We start from the raw sequence: 20,717 nt of genomic DNA on the forward strand, positions 1-20,717 counted from the left end.
CACAGAACACAGGGCTTAGGGCCAGTCAGTGTGGACATCCTTGACATTCTTGAAAGTGAAATGGAAATGATAACTTTCAATCTTTCTGGTGTTAACTTTTAAGTGGTGAAGACGCAGAAGTTCCCTTATAGTTGGGACTAGAGAGCAACATGTATATTTTTCTTTGTTTTTCTTTCCCATTACCCAAGATAGTGGAGACAGATTAAATAGTGCATATTATCAGACATAGAAGATGGAACCAATGGAAAAAGAGAGAAGGAAACCCAAGGAAACAGTCATCTTAAATTGCCTGAGGACTCTTGGAATAGCAGGAAAGATGGGTTCTCTCCCTGGCAAACTCCTGCCATCCTTTGCCACTCAGTTTAAAGTGGCTTCACAGATGAAATCTTCTGACTGTGCTAAACCAAGTCATCCAATCCCTTACCTAAACATCCAAAGTGAAGTGAAGTGAAAGTTGTTCAGTCGTGTCCGACTCTTTGCGACCCCATGGACTATACAGTCCATGGAATTCTCTAGGCCAGAATACTGGAGTGAGTAGCCTTTCCCATCTCCAGAGAATCTTCCCAACCTAGGAACTGAACCCAGGTCTCCTGCATTGCAGCTGGATTCTTTACCAGTTGAACCCCAAGGGAAGCCCACCCTGTCTGAGCATTTTGTTTGTATCTTTTTTATAACAGAAAATTATATAATATTTTATCTTTCAACATATCATCCCCAAATATTAGATAACAGATTGCTCGGAGCCAGGATCTAAGATTCATTCATTTTTACAAATTTCTAGTATAAGACATAGCATTAGAACAAGTACTATATTAATAGCTATTAATAAATAACTTGATTAATTAGCAATAAGAAAGGGAAAAGGGCCTGATTAGTGCAGAGTTATATTGAAGGAGGGGAATATAGGCACTAACACATCTTGAGTCACTGTTTTTAGTCTCAAAAATGAGAGTGAAAAGGTTAAAATGGGGCCAGGGTATTAAATGGATGGAGCAGGAAACCATGGAGACAGCCTCTGTAGGATCTAAGTAAGTCCTTGATATGGCTGGTGGCTCAGAAGGTAAAGAATCTGCCTGCTGTGTGGGGGATCCGGGTCCTGATTTTCTTGCCTGGAGAATTCCATGGACAGAGGAGCCTGGCAGGCCACAGCCCATAGGTTGCAAAGAGCTGGACTTGATGGAGCAGTTTTCACTTTCACTTTTGAGCTCCACTGTAGAGACCTATTAAACTGAGGAAGCATGAGTTGGTAGCATGCCCTCTTGGTTTTATAGTTTTTCTTCCCTCCTTATAGTCTTCTATAACCTAAAGGTAATGATGAAGAAAATAACAAGTACAGCTTGTCCAGATGGAGTGTTTAAAAGAAAGGACAATGTGATGTTCTGTGAAGTTAAAGAGTAACAACAACAAATATTGACATAACCAAGGAATAAAGCACTTGTAATGGTACGGAGACAAAGAGTTGTAGAAAGTCCTGTAGCTAGTATTACAAAATTATGGATGGAAAGTAGTGCCTTGGAGCCAGTGCAAAGAATGGAGAAATTAGGGAAGGATCAAACACGGCAGAAATGGATAGAGAGAGAGTTCCAGTTCCAGTTCAGTTCAGTTCAGTCACTCAGTCGTGTCCGACTCTTTGCAACCCCATGAATCGCAGCACGCCAGGCCTCCCTATCCATCACCATCTCCTGGAATTCACTCAGACTCATGTCCATCGAGTCCGTGATGCCATCCAGCCATCTCATCCTGGATCGTCCCCTTCTCCTCCTGCCCCCAATCCCTCCCAGCATCAGAGTCTTTTCCAGTGAGTCAACTCTTCTCATGAGGTGGCCAAAGTACTGCAGTTTCAGCTTCAGCATCGTGGCTTCCAAAGAAATCCCAGGGTTGATCTCCTTCAGAATGGACTGGTTGGATCTCCTTGCAGTCCAAGGGACTCTCAAGAGTCTTCTCCAACACCACAGTTCAAACGCATCAGTTCTTCGGTGCTCAGCCTTCTTCACAGTCCAACTCTCACTTCCATACATGACCACAGGAAAAACCATAGCCTTGATTACATGGACCTTAGTCGGCAAAGTAATGCCTCTTGCTTTTGAATATACTATCTAGGTTGGTCATAACTTTTCTTCCAAGGAGTAAGCGTCTTTTAATTTCATGGCTGCAGTCACCATCTGCAGTGATTTTGGAGCCAAAAAAAATAAAGTCTGACACTGTTTGCACTGTTTCCCCATCTATTTCCCATGAAGTGATGGGACCGGATGCCATGATCTTTATTTTCTGAATCTTGAGCTTTAAGCCAACTTTTTCACTCTCCTCTTTCACTTTCATCAAGAGGTTTTTTAGCTCCTTTTCACTTTCTGCCATAAGGGTGGTGTCATCTGCATATCTGAGGTTATTGATATTTCTCCCAGCAATCCTGATTCCAGCTTGTGTTTCTTCCAGTCCAGTGTTTCTCATGATGTACTCTGCATATAAGTTAAATAAGCAGGGTAACAATATACAACCTTGACATGCTCCTTTTCCTATTTGGAACCAGTCTGTTGTTCCATGTCCAGTTCTAACTGTTGCTTCCTGACCTGCATACAGGTTTCTCAAGAGGCAGGTCAGCTGGTCTGGTAATCCCATCTCTTTCAGAATTTTCCACAGTTTCTTGTGATCCACACAGTCAAAGGCTTTGGCATAGTCAATAAAGCAGAAATAGATGTTTTTCTGGAACTCTCTTGCTTTTTGCATGATCCAGCGGATGTTGGCAATTTGATCTCTGGTTCCTCTGCCTTTTCTAAAACCAGCTTGAACATCAGGAAGTTCACGGTTCATGTATTGCTGAAGCCTGGCTTGGAGAATTTTGAACATTACTTTACTAGCATGTGAGATGAGTGCAACTGTGCGGTAGTTTGAGCATTCTTTGGCATTGCCTTTCTTTGGGATTGGAATGAAAACTGACCTTTTCCAGTCCTGTGGCCACTGCTGAGTTTTCCAAATTTGCTGGCATATTGAGTGCAGCACTTTCACAGCATCATCTTTCAGGATTTGAAACAGCTCAACTGGAATGCCATCACCTCCACTAGCTTTGTTCGTAGTGATGCTTTCCAAGGCCCACCTGACTTCAGTTTCCAAGATGTCTGGCTCTAGATTAGTGATCACACCATCATGATTATCTGGGTCGTGAAGATCTTTTTTGTACAGTTCTTCCGTGTTTTCTTGCCATCTCTTCTTAATATCTTCTGCTTCTGTTAGGTCCATACCATTTCTGTCCTTTATCGAGCCCATCTTTGCATGAAATGTTCCCTTGGTATCTCTAATTTTCTTGAAGAGAGCTCTAGTCTTTCCCATTCTGTTGTTTTCCTTGATTTCATTGCATTGATCGCTGAAGAAGGCTTTCGTATCTCTTCGTGCTATTCTTTGGAACTCTGCATTCAGATGCTTATATCTTTCCTTTTCTCCTTTGCTTTTCGCCTCTCTTCATTTCACAGCTATTTGTAGGGCTTCTCCAGACAGCCATTTTTCTTTTTTGCATTTCTTTTCCACGGGGATGGTCTTGATCCCTGTCTCCTGTACAATGTCACGAACCTCACTCCATAGTTCATCAGGCACTCTATCTATCAGATCCAGGCCCTTAAATCTATTTCTCACTTCCACTGTATAATCATAAGGGATTTGATTTAGGTCATACCTGAATGGTCTAGCAGTTTTCCCTACTTTCTTCAATTTAAATCTGAATTTGGCAATAAGGAGTTCATGATCTGAGCCACAGTCAGCTCCTGGTCTTGTTTTTGTTGACTGTATAGAGCTTCTCCATCTTTGACAGCAAAGAATATAATCAATCTGATTTCAGTGTTGACCATCTGGTGATGTCCATGTGTAGAGTCTTCTCTTGTGTTGTTGGAAGAGGGTGTTTGCTATGACCAGTGCATTTTCTTGGCAAAACTCTATTAGTCTTTGCCCTGCTTCATTCTGTATTCCAAGGCCAAATTTGCCTGTTACTCCAGGTGTTTCTTGACTTCCTACTTTTGCATTCCAGTCCCCTATAACGAAAAGGACATCTTTTTTGGGTGTTAGTTCTAAAAGGTCTTGTAGGTCTTCATAAAACCGTTCAACTTCAGCTTCTTCTTAGTTACTGATTGGGGCATAGACTTGGATAACTGTGATATTGAATGGTTTTCCTTGGAGATGAACAGAGATCATTCTGTCGTTTTTGAGATTGCATCCAAGTACTGCATTTCGGACTCTTCTGTTGACCATGATGGCTACTCCATTTCTTCTGAGGTATTCCTGCCCACAGTAGTAGATATAATGGTCATCTGAGTTAAATTCCCCCATTCCAGTCCATTTTAGTTCACTGATTCCTAGAATGTCCATGTTCACCCTTGCCTTCTCTTGTTTGACCACTTCCAATTTGCCTTGACTCATGGACCTGACATTCCAGGTTCCTATGCAATATTGCTCTTTACAGCATCGGATCTTGCTTCTATCATCAGTCACATCCACAACTGGGTATTGGTTTTGCTTTGGCTCCATCCCTTCATTCTTTCTGGAGTTATTTCTCCATTGATTTCCAGTAGCATATTGGGCACCTACCGACCTGGGGAGTTCCTCTTTCAGTATCCTATCATTTTGCCTTTTCATACTGTTCATGGGATTCTCAAGGCAAGAATACTGAAGTGGCTTGCCATTCCCTTCTCCAGTGGACCACACTCTATCAGACCTCTCCACCATGACCCGCCCATCTTGGGTTGCCCCGCAGGCATGGCTTGGTTTCATTGAGTTAGACAAGACTGTGGTCCTAGTGTGATTAGATTGACTAGTTTTCTGTTAGTATGGTTTCAGTGTGTCTGCCCTCTGATGCCCTCTTGCAACACCTACCATCTTACTTGGGTTTCTCTTACCTTGAGGGTTGATTTTATTCTGATTTCCAAAAATTTTTTGAAGGTCTTGTCAGGTAAGAAAACTATAAACTTTTGTTTTATTAAGAGGAAGTAAAAACTTGATTTTTTTTTTTTTCCCCTTCTAAATTACCCTTTTCCCTTGGGACTTGGACAGGTGAAAGAACCCATTAGAGTACAATAATGAACAACATCCCATACAGAAATTGCGTCCATGGAAAGATCATGACATAATATTAGCATGCAGGCTATCTGCTTTTAAACCCATACTCTCTCTACCCACCGCTATTTGCTGTATGTCAATTATGAGACAATAGTTCCTCAGGGAAATAATGTAGTTTACTCAGGGCATTCATTCAAGCTTAAAAAAAAAATCCAAAGAGACAGAAAAAATATCAAGTTAATATTCAAGTGTTAATGAGGACTTAGGTATTGTAAAGCTTACATTGTGCTAATTAAAAATAATTACATGGTCCTAGAATTAGGAAGCTTTCACAAGGAAAGTTCTCAAGGCCACTGTGCCTCTCTGGATTTCCAGTCTGGCTGTGTACAAACCTCAGTAGTTACCTTAACAGGAATAATTAGATCCTAGAAAGACAAGTTTCTCCAACCAAATCTGCTAGAGTCTAATTGAGATCAGAAAGTCAGTGTCATTGTTTCCAATGAGAAATGTCTTTTTCAAAAGAGACACTTATTTTTGAAAGACAGATTAAGATCACAGGTGGTACAGTGATTAAAAAGGGTCAGAATAAGGAGGGCTCCAGACACCATTCTGTTCTGAGTACCACCAACCCAAATATGACCCAGGCCCCTGTCAAGGGCTTACAACTACCATTTTGTTTGTTTCTGCTATATCCATGTTTTCCATTAAAAATACTTGTTTCTAAATTCAGGAGTAGAGTGTTCAGTAAACCAGCCTCCCTTTTCAGGACTTCTGACACCTAGTTCCTGTTGTTGTTGTTTTTGTTCAGTTGCTAAGTCTTGTCTGATCTTTGTGACTCCATGGACTGCAGCACGCCAGACTCCTCTGTTCTCCACTATCCCTGGAGTTTGCTCAAACTTATGTCCACTGAATCTGTGATGCTATCCAGCCATTTCATCCTCTGTCATCCCCGTCTCCTCCTGCCTTCAATATTTCCCAGCATCAGGGTCTTTTCCAATGAGTTGGCTATTTGCATTAGGTGGCCCAAGTATCGGAGCTTCAACATCAATTCTTCCTATAAATAGTCACAGTTGATCTTTAGGATGGACTGGTTGGATCTCCTTGCAGTCCAAGGAACTCTCAAGAGTCTTCTCCAGCACCACAGTTTGAAAGCATCAATTCTTTGGCATTCAGCCTTCTTTATGGTCCAACTCTCACATCCACATAGCAAGTTTGTAATAAGTTCTGGGTCACCTCCAATATAAGAGAGCAGGAAAGTGAGGCTATTCATAAACTATCAATACTCAAAATGTCATGTTATAGCATTTATTAGTAAATGAACCATAAAGTTATTTTATGCTTCTTTCCAGTTTTATATCAAATCGTTAGAAGTGAACTTTTCCCTTTCTGTGCAATTAGGAAAAGACTACTTATGATGTTCCAAAGGTGACCTTTATGTATGTGTTCATTTTTGACTTGCGATTAACTTCCTAACATGGTTCATCCTTGGCCACTTCAAACAATCAGTATGCTCTAGAAGGTAGTAACGAAAGGGATGCATCCCACATGCTTAATTGCTTCTCTCAGAACATGAGACATAGAAGAGCTTTTGGAGAGCCTTTCTCAGCTCATCAGCATCGCAGAGATTAGAGAGCTGTTGCTTTGTAGTGTTCAGAGCATCCAGCCTAAGAGCTCGCACAGAGTGGGCCAAAAGCAACTATTTTATCAGGCGGATATTCATTATTAAGATGGTGGTTTAGGAACATGGTGGAGAGTCCTCCCCATCATCTATAAGAACCTTGGAGGAGCTCAGAAGTGGGAATGGAGATGTTAGTTCAGTCAGTTGGCAACTGTATGTCTGTGTTAGATACCTAGAGATACTGTAACAAAGTAACAAGCAGAACAAGTAAGGGAAATGTATCGCCTCACAGTTTTGAGTCTATAAATCTGCAGCCAAGGTGTCTTCTTGATTGTTCTTTCTACAGGCTGTGAGAGAGAATCTATTATATGTTTCTCTTGTAGTTCCTGGGAGCCTCAAGTACTCCTTGGTTATGGTTAGCATTATCCTTTTGTCTTTTTTTTTTTTTTTTGACGGGTTTGGGTCTTATTTGCGGTATGTGGGATCTTTAGTTGCCACATGTGGGATATAGCTCCCTCTCCAGGGACTGAACCTGGGCACCCTGCATTGGGAGTGTGGAGTCTTAGCCACTGGACAACCAGGGAAGTCCCTATCTCTGTGTCTTCATATTGTCTTCCCGTTATAGGTATCTGTCTCTGTGTCCCAGTTTCCCCTTTTTAATGGGGTACCAGCCCCCTTAGATTAGGGGCCACCCTAATGAGTTCATTTTAACTTCAGTTCAGTTCAATTCAGTCGCGTCTGATTCTTTATGACCGCATGGACTGCAGCATGCCAGGCTTGCCTGTCCATAAGCAACTCCCAGAGCTTACTCAAACTCATGTACATTGAGTCAGTGATGCCATCCAACCATCTCAGCCTCTGTCGTCCCCTTCTCCTCCTGCCTTCAATCTTTCCCAGCATCAGGGTCTTTTCCAATTAGTCAGTTCTTTGCATCAGGTGGCCAAAGTATTGGAGTTTCAGCTTCAGCATCAGCCTTTCCAATGAATATTCAGGACTGATTTCTTAACTTAATCACCTTCAAAAATCTTATTTCCAAATAAAGTTTAGAACTTCAACACCTCCTGGGGGATAAATTTCAACCCATAGAAGTGCCCTTCTTGAATCAGTGTTTATGTAAGAAATGAAACCATGGCACAAATCACAGATTTTCTCTTTTTCTTTCAGGGGCCTTAGGTTTCAGTCATATGTGCATGTATGATTAGTTTCCGTGTCCTCTTGCAATAGTCTCCTTATGCTCATGCTCACTAACTTCAGTGGTGTCTGGCTCTTTGCAACCCCATGGACCCTAGCCCACCAGGCTCCTCTGTCTATGGGATTTTCATGGCAAGAATACTGGAGTGGGTTGCCATGCCCTCTTTCAGAGGATCTTTTGGACCCAGGTTTCAATCCTGCTTCTCCTGCGTCTCCTTCGTCTCCTGCATTGCAGGTGGATTCTTTTAACACTGAGACACTGGGTAAGCGCACAATAGTCTCCTAGTTGATATTAACTTGCCTGACCTGCCCAAGGTGGCTCAGTGGTAAAGAATCTGCCTGCAATGCGGAAGTTGCAGGAGACCTGGGTTCAATCCCTGGGTCAGGGAGATCCCCTAGAGAAAGCCATGGCAACCCATTCCAGTATTGTTGCCTCCAGAAACCCATGGACAGAGGAGGCTTGTGGGCTACAGTCCATAGGGTCTCAAGAGTTGGACACGACTGAAGTGACCGAGCATGCAACGTGTCCACCCAAGTGTCAGGAGATACTTCTTAAACGTGAAAGTGATGATGTTACTACATTATTTTAAATTCTTTAGCCTATGCTTACAGAGTAAGTACCAACTCCTTAGTCTTAGAGTCAAGGCTTTTACTGCCACAAATGGAAGATAATAGTATACACTTAAGAGTTGTGAAAGCATTTTTAAAGGGGAAATCTTAATAGAGTTGATAACAAAATATTATACATCCAAAACTACATATTTGAGGTGATAAGGCAAAAACCAAGCAAGACAAAAACAATAATGCAGATTTTAATCTGCATTTGTATCTTAGCTGATTCAAGTCAGTAGAAAAATGCTGACAATAAATAAGTGGGCCAAAGGCATAACTATACACTTCATAGAAGATTTTTAAATCTTTCCAATGTATATGTGAAAGTAAATTTTCAAATCAAACAATAATGAAAATTTTTTTTTTTTTTTTTTGGCCAAGTAAGAAACTTTTCTTTTTCTTTTATTTTAAATCAATCTAGCTAGTGCTGGTAAAGATGCATCAACAGGCACAGTTGCTGTTTATGTATTATCAAGACTCTGAAATTGACCGTCAGATTTAGAGTTTATTCCCCGGTGGCCAATACTGAGCAGAGTAATGAGTCTGTAACAACCACTAGTAAAACCTGGGCATTATGTATCCTGGATTCTGATATTTACATTGGCATCTCATACACTTGAAGAAAGTCTAGAAAAGAGGTATGAGAGGGGCCTGGCATTCCAGGGAATGAAACATAAGTTTCCCCAAATTTACTTACGGAGCTAGGGAAACAGAAGTTTCTGTTTTTTTTAATTATTTGTGATTTTTTTCAGGCTTAATCCAAGGAGTATAAATTTTCTTTATAACCAGAAAATACACCATTAAAAATAAACACGAATCTCACACATCCTAACAAAAATTCCCTCACTTTTACTTAGCAATCTCTATCAACTTTTTCTATATTTTTTTACCTTTCATGGTTTCAATTCCTACAATAATGTGGTTACCCCCCATCCCATTCCACCAACTAATTCCTTTTCTTATAATTCAGTTTCTACAAATGCTACCACCAAGAAATATTAAAAGGGTCACCCAAATCTGCTCATTACATGTATTAGCATTTCCCTGACCTGACTCCCATTCTGATTTTCTACAACAATTCATACTATTGAGACTTATCCTTTTCCCTGGGGGTGGCTCCTTGTTTGTACCCTATCTTTACCCTAAACATTCCTTAAGTCATGCTTTATTTCCTAATGCTTTAGACCTATTTCATATCTTTGCTCTTAAGCTCTGCTTTTCTCTCTACCGATGTGTTGACATCTTTCACTAATCAACAACATTGGGAGTACATTAGGTACATAATAAGAGTTTTTCTTTATATAGAACAATTGCAGTATTTTTATATAATTGTGATAGACAGGATAATCCTCTCTCCACCAAACGTGTCTATGTCCTAAACTGTGCAACCTGTGAATATATTACTTTGTATGGCAAGGAGACTATGATTAAGTAAAGACCTTCTCGTAAAGAGAGTTCCCCAGATTGTCTGGGTGGGCCAGATTTCTTTAAAATAGAGGTGACAATAGAACGGACTTTTGGACTCTGTGGGAGAGGGAGAGGGTGGGATCATTTGGGAGAATGGCATTGAAACATGTATACTATCATGTAAGAAACGAAGTGCCAGTCTATGTTCGATACAGGATACAGGATACTTGCAGCTGGTGCATGGGAATGATCCAGAGAGATGATATGGGGTGGGAGGTGGGAGGGGGATTCAGGATTGGGAGCTCGTATACACCCGTGGTGGATTCACGTCAATGTATGGCCAAACCAATACAGTATTGTAAAGTAAAATAAAATAAAAATAAAACTTAAAATAAATAAATAAATAAATGATAAAATAGAGGTGACAATCACGCAGAGAATCAGAGGGAGCATGAGACCCCACTTTCTTTCAACCCCACTAACCACCTCTGACTTTGCAGATGAAGAAATAGGAAAATGAACCAAGGAATGCAGGTAGACTCTGAAGCTGGGAAAAGCAAGAAAGTGGATTCTCCCTTAGAGGTTTTCAGAAGGAACACAGCCCTGTTTAGCTCGGTGAAACCTACTTGGAACGTCTGACCTCCAGAATTATAACAGATTTGTTTCAACCCACTAAGCATTTGGTTATTGTTGCAGCCGCCCTATGAAACTGATACAGTAGTGCTTTGTCATTTTGCAGGACAGCTATTATGATGTCACACAGACAATATTCAATATTTAATGAAAATGAATAAGTACTTAGGATTTGTCACTTTCTGGATTTTTATAAGCTATGAAATTCAATATGATGTGTTCAACGGTCATATTTCTGAACACCTGAGATTTATTTAAGAATATGTAGAATAATATGAGAACTTTTGACTGGGAGTAGGCGTTGAAACAGAAAAATTACTCGTCCAATAAATCAATGAGCTTGATGAGTCTGTTTATTTTGCCATCAGTCCCATTGCCTTTCTGTTCTCCTGCAGTCTGCTAGAAAAGCTTGATCATTGACGATAGCTCAGATCCTCTCTTTCTTCAGTGCTTGCTGACTTAGCCCCTTCGGCGCTGTCATCTCCCTGGGGCTTGATATGTACAAACTGTGCAACCCAGATAGGACTCCACTGAGTACAGAGTTAACTGGCTGAGGCATGCAAGCTAAATACGAAATACTTCTGTGCTTTAAAATATCCATGCACTCAATGCTTTTTAGGTTACAAAGTGTGTGATTTCACTTGATATTTATGCTAACTTGGTGGAGGAGGTACTATTGCCTTCATTTTACGGTTGAGAAAATGAAAAGTTAAGGGGAGTGTCTAGGTAGTAAATGACAGAAAGGAGATTTGAACAGAAATCTCTTAATTTCTAAGTGAGGAACAGAATGAATATAATTTTACTATATACATCTGTTCTTGCCATTTTGTCTCAGTGTTATTATTCCATGTATGTATTTTGCAAGTGTATTTTTAATGATATTATAACTTTTGCACATTATAGTGTGGAAAGCATTGAAAAGTATGAAGTTTTAAATCATCCATAATCTTACTGTTGAAAGACAACCCCTGTTACCGAATGAGTAATACTCGATGGTAACAGAAGTAACAACAGTATTTTGGAAATAGAAATATTTCTTTCCAAATATTTTTCTGCACATCCATCCAAGTATATTTCTTTTGACATGTATTTTTATTTAGAGTTTATTTAGAGTTCTATTTTTATTATTCTCAGCACAGTGAGGGGGCAGCCTAGCCTTATGTTATTTAAAATTGTACTGTATTGCCTTGCAGTGACCTGTTTTTCCTATTTATATTAAAATATAAATTAAGAATTAGTCCACCCTTCTTGAGTTAATTTTTATTTTTTCATTATTAGAGCCATGCTTCTCAAAATACAGTCAGGACCAGCAGTATGAGCATCACTTGGGATCTTGTTAGAGCTGCAAATTCTCTTCTGAGTCAGAATCTTTGGGGTGAGGCCCAGGAATCCTTGTCTTAACAAGCTCTCCAGGTGATTTTTCACACATGATAAAGTTTGGACTAAAGTTTTGCTTTTCTATTGGTGTTGATGAGGCAAAAGCAGCCAGTAAACCTGTTTCAGGTTAGAGACAAGCGGAATAATTGTCACACTTTGAAGAAAAATAAAGAGCTTCTTGCTTATCCAAATTTCCCCCATCCACATGCTTTCAACTGTGTGCTCAAAATGCTTGTATGCTTACACAGAAATGTTAGTAGCTCCCTATACTTACTATCATCCAAGCGTGCTTTCATATGGATAGACTTCTTCTAGCAAGCCTACTATTCATTTATCAAAATCAGAACAGGATGAAGCGTAGGTACATTTTAAGTTTCATTCTGATAGTCTTTCTTAACTAGATTATTAATAGCTTAATATAGAGTAAAAAGGAAAAGCACATTTTCTAGACCCTGTCCTCATGACAATTTACAATCTTATTGTGAAGTAAAATTTTCATATATGTTTTAATTAACAACAGTCAATCAGGTCTTACGTTGACTATAATTAAGCATTATTGTTCGTGAGATGAGCCCTGGACTGTACAGAAAGCAGAATGTATTGATTAGAGAATGTCTCCTTAAGAAGGAAAAAGGTGAGTGGTGCCTAAATAATAATTATTGTGTTAGCAATAAATACTCCACCTATTAATTAATATAGGGGCTTCCCCGATGGCTGAGTGGTAAAGAATCAGCCTGTCAATGCTGGAGATGTGAATTCAGTCCCTGGGTCAGGAAGATCCCCTGGTGAGAGGAATGGCAACCCACTCCAGTACTCTTGCCATGGACAGAGGAGCCTGGCAGGCTACAGTCCATGGGGTCGCAAAGAGTCGGACATGACTGAACACCCATAACCATTAATTAATATACCTATGATACCTGTTTCCTGGTGGTGGTGGTTTATTCGCTAAGTCATGTTCGATTCTTGCGACTCAACAGACTGCAGCCTGCCAGACTCTTCTGGCCATGGGATTCTCCAGGCAAGAATAATGGAGTGGGTTGCCATTTCCTTCTCCAACCTAGACAAGGCTAAATGAGATTAAATATCTTTGCCAAGGTTGTATAATTAGTGCTTAGTGGAGTCAGAATTTAAACTTAGATGTGTTTGACTGGAGCCCTGTTTCTTAACACTTGTTCCTTCATAGTTAACTCTGACTGAGAAATGTTATAGATTGAGAAAAAGGCCTGTAGAAAACCACAGGCAATCCCAGAAAGGGTAAACATAGGTTAAATAAGTTCCTTTGTCAGATTCGCCTGAGCAGAGAGCAAGGTTGATGTCAGCAAGTTGCTGAAACCTAATGAGATCTGTAAGGATTTCGGAAGGTTTTGCATGCTTAGATGGGGATCTGGGGCACACTGTCAGAGATGAGAAGAACTATTACACATTAACTTAAAGTAATGTTTTAGGACAAGACCAACATTGGATTGGGTAGGGAGAGAAGCATAATTGGGTGGGGAGTGAGGAGAGATTTGGGTAGAGCAGTCAGGTAATAAGATGATTGCTATAAACCAGAGATCAGATGATAAGGAAGATGACAGAGGGGAAGCTGGAAAACAAAGAGGACAGTTTTTTATGGTAGATTGGCTGGACGGGCTAATTGGAAAACCTAAGAATGTAAACCTTTCGTTCTAGGTGATTCTGAACTGTACATAATAATTGCAATAATCTGAAGGAAGATTGTCCAAAGTTAATAAGGCAGTTGGTTTCAGAGACTGTGAGTTTAAGGCATTCTTTCTTTCTTTCCGACTATGTCCACCTCCTGATCTTAAACATGTGATCAGTTCCGTCTACTTTATCCTGTCTTCTTTGTTTTATCCTTTCCCATAATAGCTCTGGCCATCTCACCATAGCCCTTTGGCAAGTATTGAGCTTCCCAGGTGGCTCAGTGGGAAAGAGTCCATTTGCCAATGCAGGAGATGCAGGTTGATCCCTGGGTTGGGGAGATCCCCTGGAGGAGGAAATAGCCGCCCACTCCAGTATTCTTGTCTGGAAGATTCCATGGATGGAGGAGCCTGGTGGGCTACAGTCCATGGCATCACAAAGAATCAGACATGACTGAGCATGCACGCAAATGGCAAGTATAGCCTATCTGCTCTCATTACCTTCCGAACTACTTCCCTAAGATCTGTTGTGTTTTGCTGCAAGGAACCTTCTTTCTAAAACCTGTCTCAAAGTATATCACCTTTCTGCTGAAAGTTTAAAAAATATTTCTTCACTGTCTTTTATTGCCTTACTCTACTTGGTATGGCATTCAGAATTAGAGCAACCATAGTTTATTAGAGGGATTCCCTGGTGGCTCAGATGGTAAAGTGTCTCCCTGCAATGCGGGAGACCCGGGTTCAATTCCTGAGTCAGGAAGATCCCCTGGAGAAGGAAATGGCAATCCATTCCAGCACTCTTGCCTGGAAAATCCCATGGACGGAGGAACCTGATATGCTACAGTCCATGGGGTCACAGAGAGTCGGACACGACTAAGCGACTTCATGGGGTCACAAAGAGTCGGACACGACTGAGCAACTTCACTTTCACTTTCACAGTTTATTATCTAAATTTGATAATTGGGAGGCAGAAAGTGGCATATTAATAATTGCATGCTCAGTCGCTCAGTCATGTCTGACTCCTTACGATCCCTCGGGCATGGCCCACCAGGCTCCTCTGTCTGTGCAATTTTCCAGGCAAGAATACTGGAGTGGGTTGCCATTTCCTTCTCCAGGGGATCTTCCAGACCCAGGGATCAAACCCTCATCTTCTGCATTGGCTGGTGTGTTCTTTACCACTGACCACTGGGACAAAAGTGTGTGGCTGTGCTTAACACTCTAGCCACATTTTCTTCCAGTTGCACTTCATGAATGAGCAGTGGCTGAGTACTGAGTGAACAGCCCCTGTTCCAAAGGTCCCTGAACTGTGCGGTTCACAGCTGTACCTGTTTTCCCTAATCTACTGCTCAACACACCATATGGGCCCAATGACTGTTTGCAGAAGGAAGAAAGCAAGTGGAAAGCAAGCCCTGAGTAAATCAAAGCATTTCAGAACCGTTGTAGTGTGCTGTGTTTGCTGAAATGAAATAGAATTTAAGGTCTAGCATCTTTGGGAAGAGGAAGCATGGAGAGCCAAATGGAGGCACCAAGAACCTGGGAGAGGGAAGTAGAAAGAGGCAGCCCCAGAGTCAGACCTTTGCTTTATAACTTAGGAAAGGGCAGATGCTAGGAGTGTTGAATTCAAGAGCACTTTTTCCAAAAGACTCCACTTATCAATATATAGATTTTTACCAATAGTAATGATCTCGAGTGGCCTTGGGCAGCAATGGCTCAGAGAGGCGCTTGGGTTCCCAACCAGAAACTGAAGCCGGGTCGCGATGGTAAGAGCACCAGATCCTAGCCACTAGACCAGTGGTCAGTGACAAGGGCCCTGGCCCTTTGGCTTTGCAGAAAAGAATTTCCACAAAGACAGAAAACAGTGAAGCAAGTAAAGTGTTTATTAAGAGGAAAAGAGTACAATATGTGTGGATATAGACACTCAGGCAGACTCAGAAGGAGAATCCTTGCAAGTCTGAGTCACTTACATGGGGCATTTATTCCAGGTTTCCCTTGGCCAATCATTTTGATTTGCCTGGTTCACAGTCTATATTTGCTACATCTCAGGACCCTTCTGGAGAAGGCAGTGGCACCCCACTCCAGTACTCTTGCCCTGCAAATCCCATGGACGGAGGAGCCTGGTGGGCTGCAGTCCACGGGGTCGCTAGGAGTAGGACACGACTGAGCGACTTCGCTTTCAATTTGCACTTTCATGCATTGGAGAAGGAGATGGCAATGGAGAATCCCAGGGATGGGGGAGCCTGGTGGGCTGCTGTCTCTGGGGTTGCGCAGAGTCGGACACAACTAAAGTGACTTAGCAGCAGCAGCAGGACCCTTCCATGTGTGTGCATGCATCTCTTAGCCAAGGTGGATCATACCGCAAAGGCATATGGGTTGATCACCTCTTGACTTTACTCCCACTTTGACCTCTAAGGAGCCTTTCTGCACAGGTGTGGTCAGGGAAGTCTCATGACTTCAGGAATGAGAAATATGTGGTCTGGGCAGGGCCCAACCTCCTCGCTTAATTGCCCTGCTAGGAATTTCTTCCATAGGGGATGAATCTCCAATGCTTTACCCTGTGTTGGGGTGAGGGGCCATCTACCTCCTGTCTCAGTAGTTCTTAGTTAAATACAGTCAAATCCCTCATAAAGTCAGTGTAGAGCTATTTTTAAAAAGTTTTCACAGTAGTGTTTTAGAAGCTCCAGCTATAAAGGAGGAATGTATTCTGCGCTACTGAAATCAGGTGCATTCTCTGTGAGAAAAGAAAATGTGCTAGGAGCAAGGGAACAAAAAGGAACATGATGAAAACCTACAACCTAATTACATAAATGTCTTTTTTTTTTTTTTTTTTTTTTTACAAAAACTAGATTTAATGTAATTAAAACACTTGTAACAAAATGAAGCAGGGGCATTTCTTTCCTTTTTTTCCTGAAATAAAGGAAGGTTAGCAATCACATGCTGTTTGTAGGAAATTTATACTAAATATGCAAAAATGTGTCTGTGTGTTTGTCTGTCTGTGTGTGGGCAGGGGTGGGGTGGCGAGGAGCAGATTTTTTCTGATCTCTTGGCTGATAGACCGACAATGCACTCAATATTCATGACCTTTCAGTTAAGTCCGTTGCAGTGAGGAGATATCTGTAAATAAGTATAAACTAAATATTTTTCAATGCTCATGAGCACCTGTTTTAAGCAAACATTACATTTATTCAACAATTTATTAAGTTGTTTTAGATCTTTCCCCAGCTATAATGCCGTAGCAGGAACTTAATGTCTATGTTAGGTCAGAAAGAATGCTTGTGGACTAAAAATCAAATTGTAGAACAAAGAGGGCTCATTCTAACTTGAGGATATGCTCCTAATCAGCAGTTTGGTAGCATTTGGTCTGTAACTGGGGCACGGATCTCGGGAGGCCCTTTTTTGGGTGCTGAGCTCACGCAGGATATTTCTTTCCAGCCATCTATGAGCCTTCCTGTGAAGCATACAAACACCTGGGCCAGACCTCAAATTACTACTGGATAGATCCTGACGGCAGTGGACCGCTGGGGCCTCTGAAGGTTTACTGCAACATGACAGGTAACTGTGCCCTATTTATGTTTCATGAAGATTGCTTTTCTATATGTTGAGAATGAAGAGCACCATTGATGTTTGTTTCTCCTGTGCTGTGTTCTTGTCAATACATGAATGAAGCTAAATACTGCTGGATTTGTTAGGCTAAACGGTGAAGTGTAGTTTGATACTGAGTTTCTGTTTTGTCTTGTTTTTTTTTAAGTCTACCTTCTGACTTGAACAGTTAATAATTAGCATTAAAAAAATCAGCATGTAGAGGAAAAAGTATAAAGTGAAACTGAAAGGTTGAAGTCCACAGAAAGAACTAGCCCATGAAGAAGCCGCCACAAGAACCTAGACTGGGTAAGGTTGGTGTCACCTCTCAAACCACTCACACTGCACATGGGAGAGGAAGCTCAGAGGCCACTCCAGACCCTCCTCTACAGCAGAGGGATTCAGTTATACACATATGCATCCTTTTCATATTCGGTGATGCTGACGCAATGGACGTGAGCTTGAGTAAACTCTGGGAGTTGGTGATGGACAAAGAAGCCTGGTGTGCTGCAGTCTATGGGGTCGCAAAGAGTCTGACACAACTGAGCGACTGAACTGAACTGAACTGAATACCATAGGACCTTGTTTGTCCATTCTTTAAATTGCAGCTTGCATCTGCTAATCCCAAACTCCCAAATCATCCCACCCTCAACCAACCTCCTCCTGCTTGGGAACCACAAGTCTGTGCTCCATGTCTGTGAGCCTCTTTCTGTCTTGTAGATAAGTTCATTTGTGCCATATTTTAGATTCCACATACAAGTGATATATGGACTTATTTCACTTAGTATGATAATCGTTAGGTCTGTCCATGTTGCTGCAAACAACATTCTTTCATTCTTTTTCCGTGGCTGAGTAATATACTATTCTGTATGTGTACTGTATCTTCTTCATCCATTCATCTGTCAATGGACATTTAGCTTGCTTCCATGTCTTGGCTATTGCGAATAGTGCTGCTATGAACATAGAGATGCATGTATCTTTTTGAATTATGGTTTTGTCCAGAGATATGCTCAGGAATTGGATTGCTGGATCATATGGCAACTCTATTTTTAGCTTTTTGAGGAACTTCTATATTGTTTCCCATAATGACTGCACTACTTTACATTCCCACCAACAATATAGAAGGTTTTCCTTTTCTCCACACCCTCTCCAGCATTTGTTATTTGTAGATTTTTTAATGATGGCCATTCTGACCAATGTGAGGTGGTCTCTGTATTATTTCTTAAACTATATAAAAATCTATACTATCTAAAAGATAAAATGCAATTAAAATATGTAATGGACACAAAAACAAGAAAAAAAAATGTGAATTTCTTCATAGACTTTGTGAAAAGGAAAACGAATATTTAAGTGTACCTCTAGGATCCTTTTTCTATGTTTTGCCATTCATATACGTACTATTTTGTCAGAAATTGTGTCATGTGAGAATAAATTGATATCGTAAATGTCTTCATGGTGTTCACAACTTATAATAAAAACAAGCGCTAAAAAAAGTAAACAAATATAAGTAATTTTTCTGCAAAGAAAAAGTAATGAAATTGTGAAGAATGATTTATTTTGGAGGGAGCGTTTAACAAAAGAAAAACCTCCCTAGGAAGCAACATTTTAGCCAAAATGTAGCATGTGGATGAAGACAAGGCACTCAAAAAGATGAGGAAGGAAGAGAAGCCCTGAAAATTTACACTCCAAGGCATGAAAAAAGCCATTTTCTTCTAAGGAACTAAAACCCAAGTGACTGAAGCACAATAAGACTGTAGGGGCCCAAAATGAAGTGGAGGAGACAGGCAGGAGCAGAGCAGATCAGAAAGTAAGGATGGTGGTACTGGGGGGAAAAAAATATTTTTATTTTCTGAATTATATTTCAGTGTAGTGGGTGGGAAGCTATGGAAAGGTTTTAAACAGGGGAATGAGTAAATTAGTAAAAGTAAATGTCGCTCAGTCGTGTCTGACTCTTTGCGACCCCATGGACTGTAGCCTACCAGGTTTCTCTGTCCATGGGATTTTCCAGGCAAGAATACTGGAGGGGGTTGCCATTTCCTTCTCCAGGAGATCTTCCCAACCCTGGGATCGAACCCAGGTCTCCCGCGTTGTAGGCAGACGCTTTACCATCTGAGCCACCGGGGAATGAGTGAGTCTCACTTAAAACTACTGAGGCAGAAGGTAGATGGGCCCCCAAGGGTAAAGCAATTGCAGATTCATTCTCTATTGTCAGAAACTCCAAAACAAGAATAGCAGGACAATTGAAGGAGGAGGACGGGCCTGCTCAGACCACATATCTCTCATTTCCGAAGTCAGGAGCCCTCCCCCACCACACATGCACAGAAAAGGCTCCTTGCAGGCCAAAGGGGAGTGATGTCAAGGGATGTTCTACCCAGATACCTCTTTGGTAGAGTCCAACTTGGCTAACAGATACGTGCGCATACATGGGAGGATCCTGAGATACTCAAAATATGGACTATGGACCAGGCAAATCAAAATGATTGGCCAAAGGAAAACCAGAAGAAATGACCCATAAAAGTGACTCAAACTGCCATGAGGGTGTGACTCAGCAACTCTCTGACTGCGAACCCAAGCCTGGCTCCAAGCTGTTGCAAGCCGAGGCCACCCTAGATCAATACCAAGGTCAATACCACTTGGAGTACCACGAATGACAGGCTGAAAGCGCCGCAACCAGTTCTGAAGCTGTAGTAAAGGTCCAGGGAAGAAAAGATGCTTCTTTGGACTTGGGTGGTGATAGTTTAAGTGATGAATAAGAGATGCATTTCAGATGTATTTTGAAGATAGTACTGTCAGCAGACCCTGATGCTGGGAAAGATTGAAGGCAATAGAAGAGGGAGGAAGAGGATGAGATGGTTAGAAAGCAACACTGACTGAATGGACACGAATTTGAGCAAACTCTGGGAAATAGTGAAGGACTTGTGAAGGGTGGGAGAAGGATGGTTAAAGAGAGTTATCAAGAATAACTCCTGAATATATGGATTAAGTAACTCAGTGAATTATAGTGCCATTTTGGAGACATGCAAAATAAAGGAAAGAACAGATTTAGAGGAATTTCAAGAATTCAGTTTTGACCTATTTAAATATGAAGTGCTATACGCCATCTCAGTTGACATGCAAATTTTGCAGTTGAATAAGCCCTGAAAAGATGTTTGGGCTAGAGATAAAAATGTGCTAATTGTTGGCATATGAATATATGAGAAATGATAATATCACTTAGAGGATTATAAACTGGGAAAAGGCATCCCAGGAATGTAATCCTAGGAACTCAGTAGATAGATCAGATTTCTAGTGATGAAATATTCTTTGTGTCAAGAATGTAATAAGTGGAGGAGAAGTGTCTAAGAGAATTCTGGGGACAAATGGATCATCCATGTGGATGTTGAATTGACTGTTTGGATCCTAAAATTTATAAAATAGATTGGGAGGTTGGAGAATGACTTTGAATCAGTGGAAATGTATATAATGACTGAGAAAGGCCCCATGGTCCTTCTGTTGCAGGAAGGGGGACCCCTTCCAGGGCCTGAAACTGGGCTCTTGTCTAACACTCAGAAATGAATTGTCCGAGGAGACACATGTGCTGACCAAGCAAGAGATTTTATTGGGAAAGGGCACCTGGGTGGAGAGCAGTA

The 20,717-nt window shown here is 41.1% G+C and overlaps 1 protein-coding gene across 1 annotated transcript in view; it reads left to right on the forward strand.

The window, feature by feature from the left end:
• Window positions 1–20,717, forward strand: part of CNTNAP2 (contactin associated protein 2) — a 1,656,810-nt gene that overhangs the window by 826,819 nt on the left and 809,274 nt on the right. Inside the window, exon 12 of the mRNA XM_052638430.1 lies at window positions 16,942–17,061. Within this exon, the coding sequence (XP_052494390.1) occupies window positions 16,942–17,061 (120 nt within the window). The remainder of the gene's footprint in view (window positions 1–16,941; window positions 17,062–20,717) is intronic.

The sequence above is a fragment of the Budorcas taxicolor genome, chromosome 4 (genome assembly GCF_023091745.1).
Source record: "Budorcas taxicolor isolate Tak-1 chromosome 4, Takin1.1, whole genome shotgun sequence".
NCBI lineage: Eukaryota > Metazoa > Chordata > Mammalia > Artiodactyla > Bovidae > Budorcas > Budorcas taxicolor.